This window comes from Mus musculus, chromosome 6 (assembly GCF_000001635.26).
Source record: "Mus musculus strain C57BL/6J chromosome 6, GRCm38.p6 C57BL/6J".
NCBI classification, from domain to species: domain Eukaryota; kingdom Metazoa; phylum Chordata; class Mammalia; order Rodentia; family Muridae; genus Mus; species Mus musculus.
In genome coordinates, this window is record NC_000072.6 from 68,884,837 (window position 1) to 68,912,734 (window position 27,898).

Genomic DNA, 27,898 nt, shown 5'->3' on the forward strand with positions numbered 1-27,898 from the left:
AAGTCTTACATAATGAAAAGCTCAAATAGCTTCCTTCCTGTAGAACATGCTATTGTCCCAGTCAGAAGTTGCTTTACCTGTCTTAATTTTTTTCTTTTATTAATATTAATCATTCCACTTGTTTATATCTCAAGTGATATCTCTCTTCCCGGTTACCTCCTCCTTCAACCCCACCCCCTCCCACCCCATGATATCCTACTTACTGAATACCCCTCTGCCACCACCCCACCCCACATCTGAGCCCCCCTTCCATTTTGCCTGTATGGGAATGCTCCCCATACACCCATGCTCTTCCACCCAACCGCTCCAGTATCCCCTTACTCTGGGGTATCAAACCTCCCCAGGACCAAGGACCTCCCCTTCCATTGCTGTCTGGCAAGGCTATTCTCTGTGACATATGTATCTGGAGCCAAAGATCTCTTTAGGTACACTCCTTGGTTGGTGGTCTAGTTGTTGAGAGAACTGAGTGGTTAGGGCATCCTATGTTGTTTTTCCAATGGGGATGTAATGCCCCTCTGTTCCACCAGTCCTTCTGTCAGGTCCCCAACCAGGTTCTCTGAGTTCAGCCCTATGGTTGGCTGCAAGCATTCACCTCTGCATTAGTCAGCTGCTGGCTGAACCTCCCCAGTCTGCCATACTTGGTTCCTCTTGACCCCAGCATGAGTGTTGGATTTGGTATCTGCAGACATGATATATCCACCAGGTGGATCCATTCCTCAGTTGGCCCTTCCTTCAGTCTCTGTTCTATTTTTGTTGCTATTCTTCCTTTGGAGAGGAACATTTCTGGGGTGGGGTGGGGACAAAACAACAACAACCTTTTATTTATGTATCTACACTCCTGATTTTATTCTCCCCACCCACCCCAGTCCACCCTCCAACTGTTCCACCTCCCATACCTACTCCCCAAACCCTGTCTCCACTAGGATGTCCTCATCTTCCACCCCGCACCTCACCTGACCTCTAAACTCCCTGGTGCCTCCAGTCTCTTGAGGGTTATTAGGTGCATCTTCTCTGATTGAACACAGACCCCTCAGTCCTCTGTTGTATGTGTGTTGGGAGCCTCATATCAGCTGGTGTATGCTGCCTGTTTGATGGTCCAGTGTTTAAGAAACCTCTGGGGTCCAGATTAATTGGGACTGCTGGTCCTTCTATAGAGTTTCCCTCCTCCCAGCCTTTTCCTTTGGGCTGCTTCTCCCTCTGGTGTCCGACAAGGCCATCCTCTGCCACATATGCTGCAGGTCCCTCCATGTGTACTCTAGTTGATGGTCCAGTCCCCGGCAGCTCTGTAGGGTCTGGCCAGTTGAAACTGTTGCTCATCACATGGAGCTGTAAATCCTTTCAGCTCCTTCAGTCCCTTCTCCAACTCCTCCATCCTGGACTCTGCACTCAGTCCAATGGTTGGCTGCGAGCATCCACTTCTGTATTTGTCAGGCGTTGGCAGAGTCTCTCAGGAGACAGCTATATCAGCCTCCTGTCAGCAAGCACTTCCTGGCATATATCTGATTAATTCTCTCTCTCTCTCTCTCTCTCTCTCTCTCTCTCTCTCTCTCTCTCTCTTAATTTATAAATCACTCTACCACTCTTCTCATTTTTCTCAGTTCTTTATACATTTTTGCCAAATACATGATTTCATGATATCTACTTTGTTGGGCAGTGGGTGTGGGGGAAAGAGGGAGTAGGAGGAAACCTGCATCCAGCCAGAGTTCCAGGGTGGGCGAATTCGGAAGAACTACCATGCATGTGGCCCTGGGTGGGTGTCTGGCTGTGGGAAACAATTCAAAAAGTTCAGCAGGGTGTGGAGGAGTCCTAGGAACAGTTTCTCAGTCTTCAGTCTTTGACATCCCAGACACCTCTGAACACCGAGGAAGAAGTGAGAACAAATGGGGGCCCCAGGGGGGAGCTCGGTCATCCCTTGGGCCAAAGGGAGGAAAGGGAAGGGGGAGAGGGGGCACTGGATGGTTCCCACTGGGTGAGAGTTCTTGGTCCGGTCTGTGGCTGGAAGACAGGAAAACCTCCTGGTGGGAGGTTAGACCAGCTCCTTAGGGGAAAGCCAATCCCATCGTTCAAGCAATGTGGGCCTTGATGAGCAGAGACAGTCTGTGGTTTTAGAGCTTTATTGTACAAAGGCAGAGAGAAAGAGAGAAGGTAGAAAGAGGGAGAGATGCTGGCCATGGGCATGTGGAGGGGGGAGGGAGAAAGAGAAGGAGGGCTAGAGAATAAGAAAGGTGAGAGCTTACAGAGAGCAAGGAGGGGCCAAGCAAGGAGGGGCCAAGCAAAAGGGGCGCCTTTTATAGTGGCTATTGCCAGGTAACTATGGGGAGGAGCATACCTGGCTATAGTCAGTTAACTGTGGGAGTGGAGTCTAGCTAGAATGCCAGAAGCTTGGGACATTGTCTGTGTGACTGATAGTCACACATCTCTTCTGTAGGGGCTGTGGGAGCTGTAAATTCGACAGGAGCCAGGGGTCCAGGAGATATGATTGAACCCGTCCCATGTAGGTAGAAATCACCACTCATCAGGTCCCTAGAGCTCTAGATCTTTGTTCGACTGGAGACCAGGCTGTCTGTGCACAGTCCACTTTCCCACACTACTTTAAAAGTTTACCAAAAGATTAAACATGTTAACTTCATAAAATGAATAAGTTTAAAACAGAGGTTACATAGGTTTTTTTCATTAAGAGTATTTAACTAACTAGACATTGCTTTTTTTGTCACTAGCACCATAGGTTCACTGAAAGTTAACAACTATAATTCTTAGGTCTAAGTTAAAAATAAAGTTTTATATAGATGAACCCAGTCAATATTTTATCTTCTTTCCTTGTAACTACAATAAATTGTTCCCTTTTATAACCTTTGTTTAATTGTTTTACATCCCCCAAGGAATGTATTCCTTAATTGGGAATCTGCTTTCTAGCTTAGTGCAAGTGACACTTGATACATGAAAACTACCAGAGTTCTCAGGGCAGTATTCATATCACAGTGGCCTCAATTGCTGTCCTATTATAAAGGGCTCAATAATTCCTAGTATAATTTTAGGAATTCTTATAGAATCATCAGTAAGAATTAAGAAACCATTTGTGTGTATAACAATATAGAATCACTACAAGATAGTTCATCATCTCTGACTTAAGAAAATATGCCCAACAAGGACATATGCCAAGAGATTATTATTTAATCTAATAATCACAGAAAAGGCTTACCAAAAGCAGCAATTAAGTTCTTAAAATGTTGTTTTTTATGCCTTGCCTGCAAGGGCTCATTTATTTCAGTATACAGTTCATGGTATAACCATCTCTGGAAGACCACCTGCTAGTCTTTAGCCACTCTTAGATGGCTCCCGATAATACAGAACACAGTATGGTTCTATATTATGAACTATGTGAAATATCAAAGGTGTAAGTTGGAAAACACAACATGCATGATAAAACGAAGGAATGTTTTTTCTAAGGTGTGATGATGATTTTAATGTGGCAGCAAGGTCAAAGCCAGCCTACTTCAAGGCTGTGGCAGGCTACATGGGAATATTTGAACACACTTTTCAAATGAATTATAGTATAATTATTAAAGAGTGACAGCTCCAGAATCTGAAAATTCTTCTGTAAGTTTGGTATAAATATACTTCATCTTACAACAAATTTTCATTATGTTCCTATAAACTTTGAAGTTAAACAAAGTCCATGAGAGAGTTTCTGTCTAGAAATTCTTTAAGAACATCACCCCTATTCTTCCCTTCATTAATGACTTCTTAAATAGGGTATCAAAGGTTAGGAAAAAAAATATAACAGAGAATCTGTGAATAGATGCACACATTGAGGGATACTGACTTAAAATTATTGAATTCAACAAATTGCTAAGTATACATTTTGACTCTCAATTTGACTCAATTCTAAGGAAATGGCTATTTTTCAATTGTGATGGCCCAAAATCTCATGTTTCATTGTTTATGTTTAGTAGTTAGTTGCTACTCTTATTGTACCTTAAGAGTAAAAGTTCTTTCATTATCTTTGTGAAGATAGTTTTCATAATTTTACCGTAAGAGCACTAAACCATTTGTGGTATTAAATAACAACAAATGCTCTTATCTGTTAATCTATTGTCCCATCCCCTGAGACATCCAATCTTAATCATGTTAATTCAGTTCCCTTCAGTCATCTGTGGTACTATGACTACAATCGGCTGCCAATCGAAATGGATCCTATTGAACCAGGGAAGTCTGTTGCTAGAAGCCAGAGTCCTGAGAGAGACTGTTTCCCTTTTCTGAAGACAGTGGACTTGCTGCATCACCAGGTTCGGTAGGATAACTTCGGTTATGGTCAGTTCTAAGAACACTAAATGAGTGAGCAGGCAGTTAGAGATCTTCCTGGGGGTCAAGTGGATCAAGCTCCTAGGAACTGTTCATTTTCAAGTGTTATTGTGATACAGCTCCAAGTCTGGAGATATTGGCTGAAGAGATTTGAGTTAGTGCTGTCTTCTTCTGTGAGATAGCCAAAAATGAATATCCTGTACTCTGTTTTTGAGTCTAGAGGAAAAGTTTTATTTACAGTGATCAGTTCCAAATAGTAGTGTGCTTTATAACCAACTCATTTGCTGAAAATTGCAGACAGGAGTTATTATTTACTCCAACATGTCAGTCATGAGAAAGAGTAATGTGCATACAGCCACATACACTCACATACAGTCCAATTCATGCAACCATTAATAAAAGAAATATTAACATAAAACTTTTAAACACATCTACAAAATATTTAAAGTGTACTAGTTCTCCTGAGCACATTATGTCTACATTCAAAAATACTACATACCAGCTTACAATGATGTTATAACCAGCTAAAATAATGTAGAATGTTTTTTATGGTAAAAACAGTATCAAGTGATTTAATATAAATCCCTTATACAACAAATTGTTGAATATCCTATGTAATTTTTTAAAGGATGCACAATAATGATGCTGGTGGCTACCTATTAGTTGAACATTGCTGCTGCTACTAAGCATTAAGAGAAAATACTAATACTATACAACAAGGTATAATAAAAGGTAAACACTTGAATTTGAGAGTTTCTATTTTGGACATCTTATGAAGGCGAATCTTCACTCTGTGGAACCACTAAATGGAATAACAAAGTATGTTGAGAACCACAAAATCTCACAGAAGACATCAAAATGTAGGCTGTTGTGGAACAAATATTGATGACTTTTAATGATAATGACATTTGAATTTTAATAGCTTACATGGTAGCTTCATTAAAACATATTCAAGGGTGAATGAATATATTGTGAGTCTCTAAAGACACACGACTTGGTAGATCACCTGGCTGAATCAGGTGATATTTTGGCTTTCATTGGCACTAAGTATTAAATAGCTCAGATGAGGAAACAGACACAATCTTTTGTTTAAGATTATTGTTTTGTTTCACAGCCTTCTGGACACTGTATTGTTATAAGAAGAATAACGGAACCAACATGTCTCTGTTGCTTTATCTTAAACTGAACTTACTCTGTAGAGGATTCCCTGAAATTTCCCACCACCCAGAGTTGCTAATTTTGGATGAGAGAGAGAGAGACAGAGAGAGGGAGAGAGAGAGAGAGAGAGAGAAGAGAAGAGAAGAGAAGAGAGAAGAGAGACATAGAGGAGAGAGAAAGAGAGAAAGAAGGGAGAGAGAGGGGAGAGAAAAATAGAGACAGAGACAGAGAGACAGAGGTGGAGAGTAAAGTTCTATAATCAATATGACTGGTTTTTTTTTACATATTTAAATCTGGATTTTTTAAAATTATCTTATTGGCAATTTTTCTCATTCCTTTGATCTTGAATAAGATGTAAGAATTGGGTTAAGTGCTATTATAATACTTTCTTTAAAAAATTATACAATAATGATATAATTTTCCAATTTACTTTTCATCCTCCCAGATATTTTAACCTATGCTGCTTGTGTATACAAACTTTACTTTGTGGGAACAAAGCACTTTGTATACTGAACCATCTCAACTGTCCTAAACCACATATTCATGTATATTCATTCTGTCATTTCTAGTCCTTGTGTTTTGTTCCATGTGTGATGTGTTTGTATGTGTTTCAACAGTGAAACAGCCATTTCTATGAAAGAAATGGAAGAGAGTTGGAGCTCTTTCACATAAACATGCTGTCTCAGATGATGCTTGAAACCATAAACTACCATCTGTCCTTCAAGGATTTCATCATTAATTCATGATTTTTCTATTCAGGGACCACCATTGGACCTCCTTAAACATCCTATGGAACTTTCTCAGCTTTTCCTTCCAGCATAAGTGTACAGTGTAGCTCAGAGCCTGGTGACTGTTCCTTAAAATTATCTGCATAGCTGCCTCTCTCAAGTGTGAAAATGAACCCAATATTTATCCTGCTCTTTCAGCATGAAAACCTTCCCAAAGAGATCCTGCCATTGAGAATTGTATTCCATTACGTGACTGAAAAGACTCTGTGATAGTAAAATATGGTAAAGAACTTATGACATCCAGTGGTTAAATGGGTAACTCTTAAAGAGATTCTTCATTTATTAAGGTAATGACTATGCCAAGAGGGGTCCAAAAGCAAGATCAGAAATCTGAGATACCTGAGAAAACCAGGATTACGTGAGTACAATTGTAATCTCATAGTATTTTGATGGAGAGTGAGAAAGAAAGTCCCTGATCTTGATGGGTTTGATTGATTTAGTTTGGCAGAGTCTTGATAAACACTGTCCAGCTCAGTTTTGTAACAGATTTGTCCCTTCATTCATGTTGATAATTCCTCAAGTTTTATTTTCAACTCCTTTTAATGTTCATCTCAAAGTAGCACTGAAAAACATGCCTAACAACAAGGAATTCTCTGCTGAATAAATTCATACCCACCAATGAAGAAAGAGAATGAGATTTCATCAGATTTTAGGGATTGTATGAGAAGGATAGTCACTGTCTGTGGCACATGCCTTTAATCCCAGCATCCGGGAGGCAGAGGCAGGTGGATTTCTGAGTTCGAGGCCAGACTGGTCTACAAAGTGAGTTCCAGGTCAGCCAGGGCTATACAGAGAAACCCTGTCTCGAAAAACAAAAAACAAAAAACAACAACAAAAAAAAGTTAAATTAATATCAAGAGACATGTAGAGTATAGAGAAACCAGAAGTGTTCTTTAGGCCACAGAAAGGAACATGATTTTGTTTTGTTTTGTTTTGTTTTGTTTTGTTTTGTTTTGTTTTGTTTTGTTTTTTTGTAAATAAACCTGGGCTAATCTTGGTTTTTGGAGCTATCTTTAATGCCCCAGTCAGTGTTGTGCAGCAGAGAAGAGTATAGACAATAACAAATTTGAAAAGACCTCTGTTCTGCTTCTACTGATTTGAACTTATCCTTGACACAGTCCAGTGCCCTGGAGATTTCTTAATAGCACGGACCTACTGTGTATAGGAGACACTGCCAGCCAGAACCCAACATAAAAAAGTGACGTTGCTCAGTCATAGGACTCTAATCACTCAGATTTTCAGGTATAAGAGGAATGTAGTGGGAAGTTTTTTAATCCCAGTACCATATGTGCTCTTTGTATATTCAGAAATTAACCATGTGTATTTAATATACATTTCCTATGTCAGGTGTGAGATTTGACATCCATATAATTTACTCTCCATCTTTCCTCTCTACAACTCTGGAGACAGAGTCCCCATCACTTCCTGGGCCTATCCTGGTATTGACAAAAAATATGAAAAGCTTCTAACCTTCTTTCAAAGGCATCCGAGTTTGTAACTTGCTGTAACCTGAGTCAGATTCAGTAGAAGTTCATATGGAAAAGATTTTATTCCTATTATAATCAGTCTGGATTCTGAAGCCATTGAAACGGAATATCCCTCTCACAGAGGGTAAGTAGACAGGAGCTCCCATATGTAACTTAGAATCTTTCTCCAACTGACAACCACTCACAAAAGAAAGTTCAGTTATTTCTTGGATGGAGTCTTGTTGGTTATACAAACCTCAATTATTTAGTACCCCCTTCTTAGTAGGAACGAGGCATCAACACTTTAGTTTTTCTTCTTCTTGATATTCATATGGTTTGCAAGTTTTATTATAGGTATTTCAAGTTTTTATTAAATTACAAAAACACAAACACAATTAAGGATAGGTGAATTGCTCAGCAGTACATGGCTAATTCAAAATTAATTCAATGGTAATTTTAAAGATGTTCTGTCTCATGATGCTTTGTTTGGGCTCATTTTTATTCTTTATGGTCTTTAATTACATACTATGTTTTCTGATTATGTACTTTGGTTATATAATTTTTGTGTGTATGTTTGTATGTCTCTCTATGTGTATGTGTGTCTCTGCTTTGCGTTGTTTTTTGTTTTGTTTTGTTTCTCTGTTCTCTCTCTCTCTCTCTCTCTCTCTCTCTCTCTCTCTCTCTCTCTCTCTCTCTCTCTCTCCCTCAGAATTTTGGTATTTTCTGGAAAGTATAGGGTGAGAAACCAATTCATAGTGAAAAGTTATTGACTTCATATTATCTTTTGCCATTTTATCCTTGTTCTTTCATTCTGAACCCACTAAGAAGCACTAAATGCATCTCTTTTGATGGATTGAAACCTTTGAAAATGTGAGCCAATGAGTACTGCACCAGAGAAATGCTTCCATCCAATACATGCACAAGTAGGAACAACTGAATATATCACTGTATTATACTACCACATAACTTGGTGGTTTAAGCTATGACTTGTCTCACTGTTAGGGTATCCCCACAGTAATAATTAATAGCATTTTTAGGCTCTAGACTGTTGATAGTGAGAGAATGTTCTGCACCAGATCCACTGAACCTCAGTGGAACTCCATCGGGTAAGCAGGATGCCTCATACATCAGGAGCTTGGTAACTTTCCCTGGTTTCTGCTGATACCAAGCTAATGAGCTATCAGTTTACACTAGTCTGGCAAGTTATGGTGACCTTTTCTCCATAAATGCAGAGAGGGAAGATGGAGTCTGGTTTGTCTGCATATCACTTATGACAACAAGGATTAAAAATACAAAAAAAAACTCTCACATGATTAACCATATTAAAAAATATAAGACCTTACCAGAAGAGTTGGGAGCAGTGACCTGAGCTATGCAAATACCTGTTCTATCCTTCCTTTACTGAGAGCCAGAACAATAGCAGCCCCATGAGCCAAATAGAGATACATGTCAATGCTTTGTCCTGACTCCAAGTTTTTCTCTATGATTGTGACCAGCCCATGAAGAAGACCTCAAAAAAGAGGGCTGGTGAATTACATGCAAATCTGTAGGGGCTAGACACAGCTACTTGCCTTGCTCATTTCTCTTAGGATCCAGCAAGGGTCCAGGGACACCAGTTTTCTCCCACCAAAACCAGGATGTGTCTGTTGTTCTACAAGGACTATTTGAGTCTTCACTGGTAGAAAGGAAGGACTCTCGTGTTTTAAGATGGAAAAATTATGGAATACTTCTAAGTTTAGTTCATGTTTTCCTTGGTACTCCTTAGCAATAAGGCTCATTTACTAATGTACAAATTTAGAAATATAAAATGTTTACTTTCTACTGTTCCATTTAGGACACACACTGTTCATTATACAATCTCAGAATTTAAGCCAGTTACAGGCTTCCTTCGTGGTTACATGTGAAGACCAAGAGGTCACTCTCCCTTTTTATTTTTGTCCATCTCCCTGATATGCTTGAAGTGAAATACAAACAATAATAACTACCAGAAGTGAAGACACAAGATAAACAAGACCCTCTTAGTCAACATGTACAAAGCTCATAGGAAATCATAGAGCATGAAGGAACATGCACAGGACCTTCACAGGATGCTACCACATCCTCTGCATATATATGAAGCCTTCCACTTTTGTATATTTATGGGATTTCTAAAGTGTTCAAACAAGTGGGTCTCTGACTCTTACGTTTTATCTTGAGGACTTTTTCTTCTGTAACATTTTCTTACCAATTTAAATGTGATAGATTTTATTTTAATATATTGTATTTAATTCCATTATGATATAAATAAATGAATAAAGATATTTTTATTTCCCATCATGTCCTCATATCAAGCCAGATATTCTGCCACTCTTACTTTGTGTATATACACATATAATTACTTAAATACTTATAAAAATATAATAATAAAATATTGATATATATGAATATATAAATTATAATATATTTATATAAAATATAAATTATAATAAAATTCTTTATTAAATAAAATTTATAATGATAATAAAAATTATATGTATAATTATTTTTTACAGGGGGTGGAGATATGACACAGCAGGTAAGAGCACTTGTTCTGGAACTAGGTTGGATTCCCTTCCCTTTACCACATGGTGCCTTGCTACCAACTATAGGCTTAGTTCAGGGGGATCTTTCACCTTCTACTGTCCTCCATAGGTACCAGGCATACATGTGGTACATATACATGTAGGCAAAATACCCATACACTTAAGATGAAAAAATAATCTTTTCAAAATGCTTTAATTATAATTTCTGTGTAACTATGTGTTTGTGCACACAAATTTCTGTGTGTAGGCCAGAGGAACACTGGACTATGTTCCTAGTACAAATTTTTATTTCTAATAATTGTCTATATCAAAATGTTTCTTGTGACTTCTGTTCTTGACTCCATTTCTCTCTCTCTCTCTCTCTCTCTCTCTCTCTCTCTCTCTCTCTCTCTCTCTCTCTCTTTCTCTCTTTCTCTTTCTCTTTCTCTCATACTCATACATGCACACACACACACACACACAGACACTTTTTATCTTCTCTAACTCCATATACAACTCCTAATTAAGAGTTTATCTATGAAATCTTTAAGTTAGCAAGTGAGGTTATAAAACCCATTGACACCAACTGACAGGTGCATGAGAAAAGTGATAACAATCTTAAATTCTGAGTAAAGGTACAGGAATCGGGGAGCACCAATACCCTAACACTGGACTAATAAAACAAGTCTTATGACCTCAGCCTGAGATAGCTCATCTTTGATGACAGTTGAGGTCCAGTGTCTGAATAAACACTAGAGGATTCCCTCTCTCACATATCATTTTTTTCTGACCACCCCTTTCCCACATCTCCAAAGACACTCAATCGCTCTATTGTAGACCTAATTTCTTTATAAAAAACTAATTAGTGTTTGGGATACCTACAATGATATTTGTTTTACCATATGAATCCTAAATGAGGCTATCACCAAGATGCCTCAGATAGAATGAACACTATAGTTCATGAAGCTTAGAGACTTAGTAATGTCTGTGTTGCTGAGTAATTAAAAGAACAAACAAACAACACACAAACAAGCAATCCCAGAAAACAGAACAAACAAAACAGCAAAATTATTGTGGTATATAGAAGCCTCCAGGGCTCCTTTGGGCAAAAATTCTCAGTGTCCTTCAATGCCTGGATCTATCTGTGGACATTCTGTCTGCAGTTTGAGGAACCAGGAAAATCAACTGTGAAATCCTAGCTCCACATTTCTACAACTCTGTGCGATCTGCCTGTCTGTCTGTCTGTCTCTCCATCCAGCTGTCCATCTTTCCATCTATCTATCTATTTATTATTCACATCCCAAAACTGCCCCCTCTTCAGGTCCATACCTCACAGAATACCTCTTCCACTACCTGCTTCTCCTCTGAGAGGGTGGTTGCCCCCTTGGGTATCACCCCACTCTGTTGCAACCAGTCTCTGCAGAATTAGGCATGTCCTCTCCCACTTCTGCCAGACAAGTCAGCCTTGTTGGGGAATGAACACCAAAGTCAGACTATAGCTTTAGGGAATACTCTCCACTCCTGATGTTGGGGAACATGCATGGAGATTGAGCTGTATGTCTGTGTAATTTATATTATGACTTGAATCCCCAGGCTGCTGGTGATGAGAATGACATGTGATAGATCCACTGCCTCTCAAAGAGAACAGAAAATGCATACAAAAGCATCACCAACAGAATACAAGAGTTGGAAGAGAGAATCTCAGAGGAAGAAAACACAATATAACAAATTGATGCATCAGTCATAGGAAATGCCAAGTTGATAGTATTTCTCACACAAAAGTTTCAGGAAATTTGAGACACTATGAAAAGACAAAACCTAAGAATAACATGAAGAGGGGAAAATAACATTCTCAGCTCAAAGTTTGAGAAAATGCCTTCAACAAAATCATAAAAAGATATTTCTCTAATTAATGAAAGATGGCTATAAACATACAATAAGCATAAGAATACACTTTACAATAACCACAAATAGTAAAAGTTCTTTGGTATAACTCTAACCAAACAAGGGAAAGATCTATATAATAAGACTTCAGGTATCTGCAAAAAGAAATTAAAGAAGACACCCAAAATTAGAAATATCTCCTACGCTCATAGGTCAGTAGGATTAATATAGTGAAAATGGCATCTTACCAAAAGCAATCTACAGATTCAATGCAATCACTATCCAAATTCCAACATAAGTTTTTACAAACCTTGAAAGAGCAATTCTTAACTTCATATGGAAAAACAAACAAACAAACAAACAAGATAGCTAAAATAATCCTAAAACAATAAAATAATTTTTGAAATATCACTCTCTCTGACCTTAAGCATGATTTTGGTATAGAAACAGACAGGTTGGTCAGGAGAATTTAATTGAAGATGCTAAAATAAACCCACAGATCTATGAACACTTGATTTTTGACAAAGAAGCCAAAAGCATACAATGTAAAAATGAAAATATCTTAAACAATTTCTGCTGCTCTTCTAGAGGTACTCATGTAAAATAATGAAAATAGAACTATATTTATTACCCTACACAAAACTCAAGTCTGGTGGGGTTAAAGACCTCAACATACACACAGATACACTATCCAGTAGAAGAAAACATAGTAAATAGTCATGAACACATTGGCACAGGAGACAGTTTCCTGAACAAAGAACATCAATATTTCTGGCTTTAAGGTCAACAATTGGCAAATGGGACCTAATGAAACTGAAAAACATAGGTAAGGCAAATGACACTGTCCATAAGACAAAAGACACTGTGAATAAGACAAAATAGCAGTCTAGAGATTTGGAAAGGATCTTCATTAACCCTACATCTGTCAAAGGTTTAATATACAAAATATATAATGAATTTAAGAAAGTAGTCACCAAATTATGCAGTTTAAAATATGTGGTACAGAGCTAAACTGGGAATTCTCAACAGAGAACTCTCGAATGGCCAGGAAGCACTTAAATAAATGTTCAAAGTCTCTAGTCAGATAAATGCAAATCAAAACAACCATGAAATTCTGTCATATCCATCAGAATAGCTACTATCAAAAACTCAAGCAGCAGCACATACAGGCAATCATTTGGAGCAATGGGAACACAACCTCTATTTCTGGTGGAAGTGAATTCTTGTACAATGACCCTGGAAATCAATCTGGAACTTTCTCAAGAAATTGGAAATAGTTCTACTTCAACAGTCAGCTATAACACTTCTGGGCATCTACCAAAAAGATGTTCTAAGTTCATAGCATCTTTATTTGTTATAACCACAAACTGGAAACAACCCCTCAGTTGAGATACCCCTCAACGGAAAAATGGATACAGATAAAGTGGCTCATTTAAACAATGGAATACTAGTCAGGTATTTAAAAGAAAAAAAAAGGATATCTTGAATTTTGCAGGCAAATGGATGGAACTAGAACATATCTTCCCGAGTGAGATAACCCAGACCCAACAGGAAATACGTGGTATGTTCTCATTTATAAGTGGATTGTAGCTACAAAGTACACGGTAACCCATGGTACACTCTACAGTCCAAAAGAAGTTAAATAGTAAGGAAGAAACTATCAAGAATTTTGAAATCTCCCTTAGAAGGGAAAATAAAATAGTGATAGGAATCAGACAGGGGGAGGGAACTGGCTGGGAGCACAGGTGTATTCAGAGACATTTCTACAGTAGTCAAGCACTGAGGAAAATAAGGTTGGAAAATTTCCCATTGAAATGGGTTAAAACACAGAAACTAGTTTTGGAGCAACTATCATCTGTCCAGGACTCTATACTATGCTTGAGTTTTAGAGATCCCTGTTCTGGAGGTTCATGAAGATGCAGTCAGCCATCTGAATAACTACCATTCTCAGTATGCAGTATGATTTTATTTTTCAGTTCCTGACATATTTTTAATTGGTAATATCTGAGCAGATTTTCAAATGAATTATGCTTTAATTGTTAAAGAGCAACAGCTTCTGAGTCTGGAAATTCATGTTTAAGTTTGATCAAAAATTTACTTTGTCTTACAGAATATTATAATTATGCTGCTGCTAACTTCAAAGTTAAACAGATACCAAGAGGGAGATTGGATCTTCTACAAGAACAGTACCCTCATTTCCACCTGTATTAAAGACTTCTTCGATTATGTATGCAAGATTAGAAAAAAATAACGGAGAGAATCTGTAAATAAATGCACACATTGAAAAAGAGTAACTATACAGTTGTTGAGTTCAAATGAATTATAATGTGTGCTTTTCTGAGCACTCAATTCTAACTAAATGAATACTTTCATTTCAAGATAACGCACTGTACTGGCTAGTTTTGTGTCAACTTGACACAGCTGGAGTTATCACAGAGAAAGGAGCTTCAGATGAGGAAATGCCTCCATGAGATCCAACTGTAAGGCATTTTCTCAATTAGTGATCAAGGGGGAAAGGGCCATTGTGGGTGGGACCAGCTCTGGGCTGGTAGTCTTGGGCTCTAAAAGAGAGCAGGCTGAGCAAGCCAGGTGAGGCAAGCCAGTAAAGAACATCCCTCCATGGCCTCTGCATCAGCTCCTGCTTTCTGACCTGCTTGAGTTCCAGTCCTGACTTCCTTTGGTGATGAACAGCAGTATGGTAGTGTAAGCCGAATAAACCCATTCCTCCCCAACTTGCTTCTTGGTCATGATGTTTGTGCAGGAATAGAAACCCTGACTAAGGCATGCAGGATCTCATCTTTTATTTTTTGTGCTACGTTTTTCTTCTTCCTTGAGAAACAAAGATCTTCTATTATTCTTATGAAAATAGGTTTATATTTTAATAGTAGGGGCACTAAATCATCTGTGTTGCTACATAAAGCAAACAAATCATCACATTGGTCAAAGAGCTCATTGTGGATAAAGGATGGGCTATCTCCTGCAGGTCATTCTTGAAATTAGTTTTTGGTTCTCAAGAGACCTTCAAAAGCACAATAATAAATATCTTGGACCTACTGAAAATGAGGGACATCCAATTTTTTCCCCTTACTTGGGTTTATTTAATTTTTTCTATCTATGAGTGCTTTTCCTTCATGTACAGATATGATCCATATGAAAACTTGCTATCTAAGAAAGTCAGAAGAAGACTTTAGATTCTTTGGGACTGTGGTTACACATAGTTGTAAACTACTGAGTGATTGTTGGTAATTGAATTCAGGTCTTCTGCAAGAGCAACAAATGCTCTTATCTGTTAAGCCATCTTTCCATCCCATGGGACTTACTATTTTAACCTTCTTGTTAATTCAGTACCCTCCAATCATCTCTGGTACTATGACTACAATAAACTTCTAGTGGAAAAGGATTCTCCTGAGCCAGAGAAGTCTTTTGCTAGAATCCAGTTCTAAGAGAGGCTTGTTCCTCTTTTCTGAAGACAGAGGAATTTCTGGAGAATCAGGATTGGTAGGCCAATTGTGGATGTAGTCATTCCCAAGAGAACTCTAATGGAAGTAAACAGGGACTTGCAGGACTTCTTGGAGGGCATGTAGATCAAGGATCTAATGACAGCTCATTGTCAAGTGTTAAGTGGTAGTAGTGACTGAAAAAATATGAGTTAGTGATATGAGTTATCTTCTGCTAAAAAATAGTCAAAATGAAGACAGGGTTGAATATTATTTATTTTGGAGTCTAGAGAAAAAGCTACATTTACAGTGATCAGTGGAAAATACTGTTTTGTCTAGAAAACAAATCTTCTGTAGAAAAACCCAAACTGGATTTATTATTTCCTCCCAGTAGTCAGAGACATACAGAAGAATAATGCCTCTCAGCAGACACATGCACACACACACTCCATATCATGTGATAATTAAAGAAACAAGAAGGTTTTAAAGACATTTTCAAAAGTGTTTTAAATGTATTAGTTCTTGACATATTTCCCATAATATGATGAGATGAGATTACAATGTAGAACTTTTTATAGTAAAAATGGCACCATCAATTAATATAAATCTGCAATAAAAATAATTGAATATCCTACATCGTTTTAAAAGAATGTCATGCTACTGGGGTTGGTGATTCCATTTGTTGCCACATGGCTAACTGTGGTTTGTACATTGCTGCTTATATTCAGCATCAGAGAAGAACACTAAAACTACACAACGATGTGTAGTAAAAGACAAAATGCATGTAATTAGAAATCAAATTTCTATTAACATACAGTATTTTGGGTACCTTTTGAAATCAAAATTTACTTGTATGTAGTAATAAAGTAAAGTGAAGACCATAAATCTCACACATGACCTCAAGACATATGCTGTTGTGGCATAAATGTTGATGACTTTTATTAAAAATGACATTTTAATTATAATAACTTACATCACAAGTTCATTATCACATTCATTCATCCATTCAAGGATGGATGAATGAATGAGTAGTCTCTCTAAAGATATATGGCTCTATAAATATCCTCATTAAACCAGATGAGATTCTAGGTTTTATTGGATCTATGTTCTAAGTAGCTAGGAGGAGGAAACAGAGAATCATCTTGACAGCTTTGTGGACACTCTGTTTTCACAAGAACCCTGGAAACAGAAAATCTCTGTTGAATGTCTCTATATTTTAACTGAAATTAAACTTACATTCTAGAGACTTCCCTGAGATTCACCATCTCTCAGGGCTGCAATTTAAGATTCCCAGAGCTGCTAATTTTGTATTCCCACAAGGGAGACAGATTACCAAGGGGGAATTCTGGTTATAAAGTCAATCAACATGGAAATTTGTTTTTACATATTTAAATCTAGATCTCTTTTATTATCTTACTGTCAATTTTCATCATTCTTTTTATCTGAAATAAAATGTAAGAATTGGGTTGGGTTCTAACATAATAATTTTTTTGAAATTATAATCACATATTTTCCTCTCTTCTTTTAGGTCCTTCCAGAAATTATAACCAACCCTCCTTGTGCAGACACATTACACACAAAAAAACCTTATAATAAACTATTTTTAAAATATTCATTTTTTTCTGAGCCCTTGTATGGGTGTTTCTTGTATGTCTGTGTGCCACATGAATGCTGCTACAGGTGAAGTCCAGAAGAAGGTAATATCCCTCTAAATTCTACCTACAGGTGAGTGTGAGCTGAAACAACCTGGGTCCTATGCAAGAGAAACAAGTGTTATTAACTGCTGAGCTATGTCTTTAGCCCCAGATAGTAAAGTATTTTGTTAAAGAAACACTGATTTTTTTTTTTTTTGTACATTGACACCAAAATGTTTAGTATAGCGTGAAAAAGAACAATTGCTGAGAGGTTATCACAAATGATTGGAAATTTATTTGTATTTCTGATAAGTATGTTCTAATAATTATTTCAAATGGTAGAATTCCTTATGGAAATTCTATAAGAAAAAAATGTAAGAAGAGGTGGAGCCAAATTCTAATATTTACCGTGGCTTGTTTAAAAATGTTGTTGCACCTAATCGAAATAAAAAAAAAAGAAGGACTTTATACCTAAACGTACATTCATTGCAATATTGAAAAATGAACCAAATTTTCTTTTATAATAAAATCTATCATTGACAGAAAATATCTGCAGCAAGACTGCAGTATTCTGTCCTTGCTTAAAAAACTCGGGTATAGCCCAGTTAAGTTACTAAAATAAAGAGCCTACATCTGTCCCTAGCCTTGCCCATCCTCTTGTGATTTTCATGTGTCCACTGAATTCATTCAGAATTTCTTAATTATCTAGTCACACCCCTTCTAGGAGTCAGTCAATGTCAGGTCACTGCACAGACATGAAGTCTCCCTCTCAGCTTCTGCTGATCTTACAATTCTGATTCCCAGGTAAGGAAGGGTGTCATGGGAATTCATTTGACCCTTTGTAATCAGTGCTAACTTGAAATTCAGAGAAGTCATTTCTATTATGATTAACCATATATATTGGTTGTATGTTTCCAATTACAGGCCTGATATGTGACATCCAGATTAGACAATCTCCATCTTCCTTGTCTTCATCTCCAGAAGCCAGAGTCACCATTACTTGCAGGCCAGATGAGGATATTAGTGATTGTTTAGCCTGGTATCAACAGAAATCGGGGAATGTTGCTAAACTCCTAATATAACATTCTTCCAGTGTTGAATCCAGAGTTCCTTCAAGGTTCAGTGGCAGTGGATTTGAAAAAGACTTTACTCTACCATTAGCAATCTGAAGACTGAAGATGTTCCTACTTATTTTTGTCAACAGTATTTTAGTACCCATATCACAATGAAATGAGCCATGACACAAACTACCAAAGAATGCAGGAAAATACCCAGCTGTACATATTGTTTCTACCCGCTAATATTATTTTTCAGATACAGTCAGGTTGTTTAAATTTATTGTACACTTAGTGTTCAGTGGCCCATACAATCTCCTCTGACCTTTAGTTTCTTTGATCTTCTTTAGTCCCTGAAGCACAGTTGTGACAGAATTTCTTAGGATGTGTTTAAGATGATACAGTAAAAGTGATACATGCTAATGCATTTAAGATGATTCTAATTGACTATATCAATTGTGTTATTTAGTTTTTATCTGTGTGTGTGTTATTTAGTTTTTAAGCATACAAAAAATTTTAAAGATATCAACCCTTTTCAAAAAATATTCAAATGTATTCTTAGCACTTTATGTTCTCAAAGTCCTCCAAGCCTCATTTTACAACCTTTCATATTTTCCCCAAATTGATTAGTACTGGACACAAGCTTTCTACTGTAGTTTTATTTTGCATTAAGAATTGGCTGAATCTTTAAATAAAGAATTGTTCCTAGAATATGGTTAAGATGTTGGAAAGGTACCCTAAGAATATATTACTATGACTCCTGTAACTCCTGTGACTTCCTGTAAGAGGAAGCACAAAATCAACTCTGTATATATCATTATGTCCCTATATCCTATAGCTATGTATACAATTTCTGTTACTGTCGCTTTATTATAATACTTAAAACTATCTACACTTTTAAGAACAGAGATTTAGTTAATTGACAGATTTAGAGGTTAGGCATACAATATTATGTAGTCTCATCTGTCAGTCTCTGTTGTTAAATCTTTGAAAATGTAACAACATGGTAGATGAAAGCATGCTAAGCTCTTCTCAGAAAAAAAAATCATATCACATAATTAGAAAAAGACTGACACACAAGGGAGGATGAGTCTTGCGCGCACTCGACTGGCCAGGAAGAACGACGCTGCAACAGGATCCTTCTGCACACGTTTATTGGGAGAGCTTGATTGTAGAGGCGAAAAGACCCCGAGCCCAGAACTGGTGCTGCTTTTATAGGCCTAGGAGAGGCGTGTCTTACACCCGGATTGGTTATGCACTATGCCTCATTTGCATGTTCCTCATCTGATTGGCTACTCTCTCTCAGTACCTCACAGAGCCTCATTATCATACCTCATTTGCATGTCTCACATCTGATTGGTTATACTCTCAGTACCTTACAGAACCTCATTATCATACCTCATTTGCATGTCTCACATCTGATTGGTTATACTCTCAGTACCTTACAGAACCTCATTATCATGCCCGGGCCAGGCAGTGTCTTTGCAAAAAACTTTACTGCATATGTACACATTGGTTGTTTTTCCAAACTTATGCGTGGTGGCCAGCAGTAGTCAGTGCCACTCTGCAACGGCACATGTGGCTTCCCATAGATGAGTTTTTCCTGAGCCTAAAATGGCACCATTAGAGACAAAAATTTTTGTATCCCTACTGGATTTGCAACATTTCAGATTATTAGAAATGAGCCACCCATCTTCTGTTTCATACCATGTGTGATGATAAGGCTGTATGTGCTTCAACATTGACACATAACTATTTCCATGTGAGAAATGAAGAATTAGAGCTCTTTTACACAACCATGCTGAGTTCAGGTAACCTTTCTTCACATTGTATAAAGGTGTTTCTTGGTATTTTACTTTTTTAGTTAATTTATTTATTTACATTCAAAATGCTGTCCCCTCTTCCAAATATCCTCTCACAGAGTTTTTCCTGCCATCCCCCGCCCCTTCTGGGGAGAAAACATTAGGAGGGCAGACTAGTAAGAGGGCAGCATTTGGAATGTAAACAAATATAATAATTTAATAAAAATTTAAGCAAGCCCCTAATAAAGTATTTTTTATAAATGTCCATGATCATGCTGTCTTTTCACAGCAGTAAAATGATAAGTTCGATGACAACTGCCCACCCCTACCAGAAAAAAACAAAACCCAAACTACATATTTTCCTTCTCTTCCCTGCTGGTATTTACTCATTAATCTCAGTCTAATCAAATGATTTTGAACCCTTAAGGCACCTGAGAACATTTGCATTCCATTTGGGTATCTGGATTCTGTGAATGTTTAGACAAATCACTGATTCTATTCAAAGATGAAAGGGAAAAGATAGCCCTCTTCTCTGAAATGCAAAGACACCTTAGTAGTGCTTTTGTAAGAACTCTGATTTATCACATTTTCTACTCTATGCTTGCTGAAAAAGAACCCTGGGTGAAGTGGTACAAGATGACAGACTCACATTAAATAACTACCATGAAAAATATTAGCAGAATTCTCTCACAGAAGAATTGGCCTTTATGTTATATTGTTATAATAAATAGGAGGGGTTTTTTTTTTGTCCTAAAATTTCACTTGAAGTAGAGAGTTTGACTTATGTAACCAAAATCAGTCAAGAGCGGTTTGAGCAACTACCTCTATTTTATTGTATCTTTCAGCATACTTTTGTTGACAAGGAATCACTACATGTAGCTATGGTTAGAAATTTCCATGTTAAGGAGTAATGCTAGATACATGTGTTGTTCCAGGATGTTAAGTATTTCAGTGTGGGTAATAATGTTGTTGTTGGAGGTGTATGCTCAATATAAGACAATCTAGATTCCAAGAAATTAGTCTATTTCTAAACTTACTTGTCTCACTCTGACTTAATCATTTCCTGTAGTATTATAACTTTTAAGACTAATTTGCATTCTTAATAAGTGAAAAAATAAACCAATATTTAGCTGAAGAAAGTCTTCCATCTCTTTCAAGTCACATGCTGTGAGAGCCAACACCACGATAGACAGAAAGGACAAAACTGTGTCACCAAGAGACTGTTTACCTAAGATATCTTTGGCAGTACATATTCCCAGAGGGAAATACTATATGTCTTCCACCAAAAGACACACGTATATGAGGAGAAATAACTGTATCAGAGAACAGCTTGTTCTGTAAAAAAACACTCTTCACCCTTGGGTGAGACCCATTTTGCTCTTCTAACTAATTCCTATAATATCAGTGAAATCAAGCAAATCTACTTGAATATCTTAAAGTTCCAAAGATGAAAATAAAATCATACCCAAGGAGCTAAAGTGGTCTGCAACCCTATAGGAGGAAAAAAAAATATGAACTAAAAATGAACCCCTAGGAGCAGTGTCTCTAGTTGCATATGTAGCAGAGGATGGCCTAGTCGGCCATCAATGGGAGGAGAGGCCCTTGGTATTGTGAAGATCATATGCCCCAGAATAGGGGAATTCCAGGGCTAGGAGAGGGAGTGTGTGGGTTGGGGAGCAGGTCAGGGGGAGGGTATACTGAATTTGGGGATAGCATTTGAAATGAAAGAAAAAATCTAATAAAAATAATGCTGAGAAAAAAATCTCGCTGAGCTAAAATCAAGAAGATAGAAGGACTTTGTCCCTCCAGAGAGGCAGAGGGAGTCATCAAAATACTAATTTTGAATTCTTAAGATGCCCTGTATATTCTTTACCCAAAGCCATCTTCTTTCCCCACCATATCCTTTATTATCAAGCCTTTTCTGAATAGGACTGCAACCCCCAGTTAATTGTGAATCAATATGATTACATTAATTCTGCTATATCATTTAAATATGAACTCTATGTATCAAAATCCTTAACTAACCAGTTGACAAATTCCATATGCTGTAAAACATGAATGGAATTCAAGAACTAGGATGCTTCTAGGCATGGACCACTATACATGTGTCAAGAAAATTTTGCATATGTTATCAACATCATTGATAAATTATCTTCCTATAAAAGGAAATAAAACTCTCATATGGCAGATTTATGATAGAAGAAGTGATGGGAGAAATTCAACACTTAGAGACATCAGATAAGTGAGATGAAGCGCTAGGGAAGCTTCTTGTATGTGTAACATAAACTTCATGCTTTGCATGAGAATGAAGACTCTTAGAGACACCTGTGATTTTGTGTCATGGGGTTGTAGGAGTGAGGGAGAGTTGCTGCTTATTAAAATAATCAGATATTCCAGGGTAATTAAGCATTTCTTAAATCTTCTCCCCAGAAAATCAAAAGCCAAAACCAAAATCAAATCAAACAAACCAACCAAACATACAAAAACCAAAAAAGTATCTCATACATCATGATACATCCTTTGATTAGTGCCTTAAGTTACCTTAGGCATCCTTGTGATTCCACTTCATGAAGAAAATAAACAACTATCAAAAATAGTTAATATGTTTCTGTCAAAACAGGAAAATTAGAATCTCCCCATCTTTAGCTGCATAGTTTAGACATGACATTACTTTACTTCATGAAATAAAGGTGGATATTTATTAGCCCTCACTAATTGGTTTTAAGGCAGCAAGTAGTTTTTAATATATCTAATGACATACAATTATAATTGGAAGAAATTGTGCAAATTGTTAACCCTAAAATCTAAACTCTTAATATCCAAAGTCTTGGTCATGATGCACAGAGATACTTATGCAAAGGTTTGTTGATTATCTGGTGCCTCCCAAGAAGTCAAGTCTCACCTGAAACTGAAAATGTAGGCTCTCTAACCCATTTTACCCATATTTCCCTACAAGTTCAAGGTGGGATGTTGATGGACTTAGGTATATACAGTATCTCTCTAGTTGGTTTTCTAGTCTGTTTCCCTGTCCATGTCTTCCTACATGTTTCAATGAACATTTAATCCTCCTTTTCTGATTTTATATCTCATGGGAGGGTTGATCATTACACATGTCCATAGAAAACAATAAAATGAAAAAAAAAAAAAAAAGATCCTGACAAAGCTTCTTCTAGAAGACATGGCAGCAACTGAGGAAATGGTGAACTGATTTGCTGTTTCACTGTTGCCACATGACTCAAAATTTCTCAAGTTTCCTTTCTAGATCATTAGTTTCCTTGGTTGTATTACATTGCTGTGGATAGATACCATAATCACAAAAACTCTCACAAAGGAAAGCATTTATTTGGGACTTGCTTAGAGTTTAGCTCAATATCTTCATATTGTGGAGCATGACCGCACCAAGGTAAATATGAGAGATGGGGGTTTGAAATCTGGATCAGCAAGTGACCAGAAAATAGAAAAATTGGGCCTGGAATAGTCTTTTAAGACCTCAGAGTCTATTGTAGTGACACAGTACCTCCAACAAGGCCATACCTCCAAATCCTATCAAATAGGGCTTCTTCCTAAGCATTTAAATATATGACCCTCTGTGTTTCATTCTTATTCAAACAACCACAGTAGGTATAGCACTAACCAGAAATAAGTGCCAAGCACTAAATTTCATGTAGTGTTTAGTAACCCATAAATATAAAGTGTTTCCTTTTTGGTTTAGATGTATACAGATTTTACTTGAATCAGTGTTCTTCTGTGCAGTCATGACTGCTCTTAAGCCCATGATTCTCTTTATATAGTCTTTTCTTTGCTGGGACTAAAGGTCAAACAACTGATTCTGAAAGAGCTTTCTTGAAAAATTATAATATATTGATAATGTGCTAAATACCCATTAATAGCTTGACTTCCTGTGATGGTGACACTTTCTCCTCGAGATGCAGACAGGAAGGCAGGTTACTGTATCTGATGGATTTCATAACAAACAACTTAAATTGGAAAATTGAAAATAAGCTATTACATAATATTCCTGTTATTAAGAAGTGTAATTTAAATTTAATTAAAATGTAATTTAAATTTAAATGGAATTGTACATATAAATATTTAAATAATTTCTATTTCTGTATTTAGAATGATAAAATTTCCTTATAAATTTAATTATACACAGTAAGGTATACACACACAAATGGATTCATAGATAGAAAGAAAGATAGATAGATGATAGATGGATAGATAACTAGATAGACAGATATAAATACAAATTAATGTCCATTTATTAGTTATCTGTTGCCTTCTTGGTTTCTTTATTAGTGGAGTGTTTCAATTTCTTGTCATGAGAATAGAAAGAAAATATACATGACTTTCAGTAGTCTTTTTTTTTTTATTTTCAGAGAGAAAATCATTTCAAGCACATATTGGCAGGACAATTTAGTGGGAAAGAAGGTCTGCTAATAAAAATCAGAAATGAGCTCTTCTGGACCCAGGAACTGCAGGAGCCATGGTTACCATGCAGTCCTGGCCAAATCCAAGAACCCCAACACACAACCAGTTCTGCAAATGTCACAGAAATGGCATCAAGAAATCCAGGTCACAAAGATACGAATCTCTCAAGGGGGTTGACCCTAAGTTGCTGTGGAACATGTGCTTTGCCAAGAAGCACAACTAGAAAGGCCTGAAGAAGATGCAGGCCAACAATGCAAAAGGCCATCAAGGTCCTTGTGAAGCCTCAGTCCATCAGGCCCAAGATGCCAAAGGGCCCCAGTCACAATCTCAGCTGTCTGGCTTTCATTGCTCACCCCAAGCTTTGGAAACAGATTTGAAGCTATATGGCCAAGGGTCAGAGGCTCTGCCAACCAAAGCGTAAGGTTCAAACCGAGGCAGGGGCCAAAGTTCCAGCTAAGCCCCAGGCTTCAGCTCTAGCCCAGGCTCCCAAAGGTGCCCAGGCCTCTGTGAAGAAGGCCCCATAGAAAAGATTCCTGCCAGTGTGAAGACAGATGGACTGCTGTAACAAATCTACCCACACACTATTTGCAGATGACCACTGTTCTATGCTGTTTTTACAAATAAACTCAGGCAAGATCTGTTAAAAAAAAATCAGAAAACAGATTAGGATGGATACTACTTTTGTAAGAAAACAGCAGTGTATTTTGAGTAAATGACTATGCTGAACAAAACCACTACCAAGAAGATCCCAAGATCAGTGAAAATAGCAGAAAATTGATGTTAAGGTTCCTGGGGACCATCAGTAAAACAACTGAGAAGTACCTGCCATACTTGTGTTCAACAAACAGAACAAATATTGGGAATAAATAAACACTGTCAAAGTAGATTATTTGAGAACAGCACTGGAGTACAGTTGAATATTATAGAGACAGTTGTCCAAGGATGCAGAGGACATTGTAAAGCAGAGCACCCTGTGTGGAATACTGCAATCAAATCACTGGCCACTTTTAATCTTTAAGAGGAAGTAGCTGGGCCCTAAGGAGTTAGAGGGTTTTTGTTCCAGTCTGTATCACTGTGTAAGAGGATAATTCCACTGCTGGCAGTAATAAATGGCAGCATCTTCAGCCTCCATGCTGCTGATTGTGAGAGAGTAAGAGGTCCCAGACCCACTGCCACTGAAGCGAGCTGGGACTCCAGAAGCCAGTTTGGATATTTCATAAATCCATGGTTTGGGGGAGGTGCCTGACTTCTGCTGGTACCAGTGCATGTAACTTACACTTGAGCTGGCACTGCAGGTGATGGTGACCTTTTGCCCCAGAGATGCAGCTGTGATGGCTGGAGACTGAGTGAGCACAATTTCTCCTCTGGACACTAAGACAAGAAAAAAGTGACATAGAAAGAGAGAGGGATTAGTAAAAATAGAGATACAAAAATAATTTTATACCACCTAACATTCAAATGAAAGAAAAAGAAAATAAACTGTATTTTAGACTCAAATTTCCCAGGGAAAATAATTTTGGTTGCATTCTGAGCTCAAAATCCCTGCTCTCTGTTACCTGTGACACTGATTAGCAGGAAGCTGAAAATCTGCACCCGAAAGTCCATTGTGTATTTGGATTTTGGTCTCTGGCTAATTAGTGCTAGTCTTATAAGAACATCACTTTGAAACAACTGTGAGATATTTGTGGTTTCTGAATATGAAGTATGCAAATAACAAGATATAGTCTAAGAAGTTCTTGACTTATAAGCACACGGTCTGTTAACTATGGCAAATCAGGTTTATCCAGTACAATATTTACTTATTTGTAGTCATTACACTAATAAAGAAGGAATTTTCTGTTTTTCCTTGCCTCCTTTTTATAAGGAAAAGTTTTGTCCTATAGTATTACCCATATATTTCTCTAAGATAAGCTTTATTTGATCCACTAAACAAGTGATGTTCAAGTGAGTAATTTAAGGTATATTCTTCCCATAATAAAGAAGTATCAAGAATGACTGTTTTTAATGATCACAGAAAGCATTATTTGATTCATTTTTTGTTTTCCTGAATACTGCTCATTAGTCACCTCACCTACTCATTCCAATCTGTTCAGATGAGCATTCCCATAAATCTAATGAAAAAATAGTGTCCAAATGTGATCTAAAGCCCAAGTGTGCTCAGAGACATTTCTGCAATTGTCAAGCACCGATGCCATCCCTAGTAGGATATTAAAAAATAACTCTCACAATGAAGTCAATGGAAAAAATGGTTCTGCTGGATTTAAGAGAATATGGACTGGAGATTCATGAAGATGCACTCATCTAAAACTACTCTGAACAATTACCATTCTCAGTATCCACTGTGCTCTAGTTCTTGTTCTATTTATTATCTCAGAATATCTGAGAACACTTTCCAACAAAATTACATTTTATTTATTAAAGATTACATCACCCAAGTCTTCAAATTCATATGTTGGTTTGATCAAAAGATTTATTTACAGCAAAGACTGAGGGCATGTGAGAGGACTTGCATGAGGGGATACTGGAAGGAGACAGAGGTTGGTATAGTGTTGTAAAGTGAATAAAATGATTTATTTTAAAAAAATAGCTTTACTTTACTATTGGCAAAGTTTCAATTATCTTCCTATAACTTTCAAGTTAGCATAGCCATGATGAAGAATGGCTATGTTTCAAGATTTTTCTTAATAATGATTTCTCATTTCTTTTTTCATGAAAGACTTCTTCCATTTTTTATCAACAATTAAAAATTAAAAATAAAACAACTGAGAAAATCTGTGATGTGCAGAGTAACCTTCATGTGGGTCCAGAACAACTTCTTTTATTATTACTTTTCTATTATTTCCTTTTGTGTTGTTGTTGTTGTTTACAATCCAGATTTTATTTCCCTACTGGTCCACCTTCTGATTGTTCCTCATCCCATATCTCATCATGACTCCTGTCTGCATGAGGATGTCCCCACTACCCCAACACCCCACCAGCAGCATCCAGTCTTTTGAGGGTTAGGTGCATCTTATCTGACTGAACACAGATCCAGCAGTCCCTTGCTGTATATGTTTTGGGGGCCTCATATCAGCTTGGTGTATGCTGCCTGGTTGGTGATCCAGTATGAGAGATCTTGGGCGTCCAGTTTAATTGAGACTACTTGTCCTCTTATGGGGTTGCCCTCCTCCTCAGGTTCTTCCAGTTTTTCCCTAATTCAACAGAAGGTGTCAACAGCTTCTCCTTCTGTCCATTGTTTGGGTACAAATATCTGCATCTGACTCTATCAGCTGCTTCTTTGGGTCTTTTGAATGGCAAATATGATAGGTCCCTTTTTCTGAGCACTCCATGGCCTCAGTAATAGTGACAGACCTTGGGACCTCCCCATGAGCTAAATCCGACTTTGGGCCTGTCACTGGTAC

The 27,898-nt window shown here is 37.3% G+C and overlaps 1 pseudogene, 1 gene segment (V, D, J or C) and 1 further gene; 2 read left to right on the plus strand and 1 right to left on the minus strand.

Moving 5' to 3' along the window:
* Nucleotides 1-27,898, plus strand: part of Igk (immunoglobulin kappa chain complex) — a 3,171,119-nt gene that overhangs the window by 1,329,201 nt on the left and 1,814,020 nt on the right.
* Nucleotides 17,965-18,430, plus strand: Igkv13-87 (immunoglobulin kappa variable 13-87; annotated as a pseudogene). Its single transcript is given in 2 exon segments — nt 17,965-18,013; nt 18,134-18,430. Coding segments are annotated over 2 exon segments (346 nt in total).
* Nucleotides 25,575-26,102, minus strand: Igkv4-86 (immunoglobulin kappa variable 4-86). The segment is given in 2 exon segments: nt 25,575-25,868; nt 26,054-26,102. Coding segments are annotated over 2 exon segments (343 nt in total).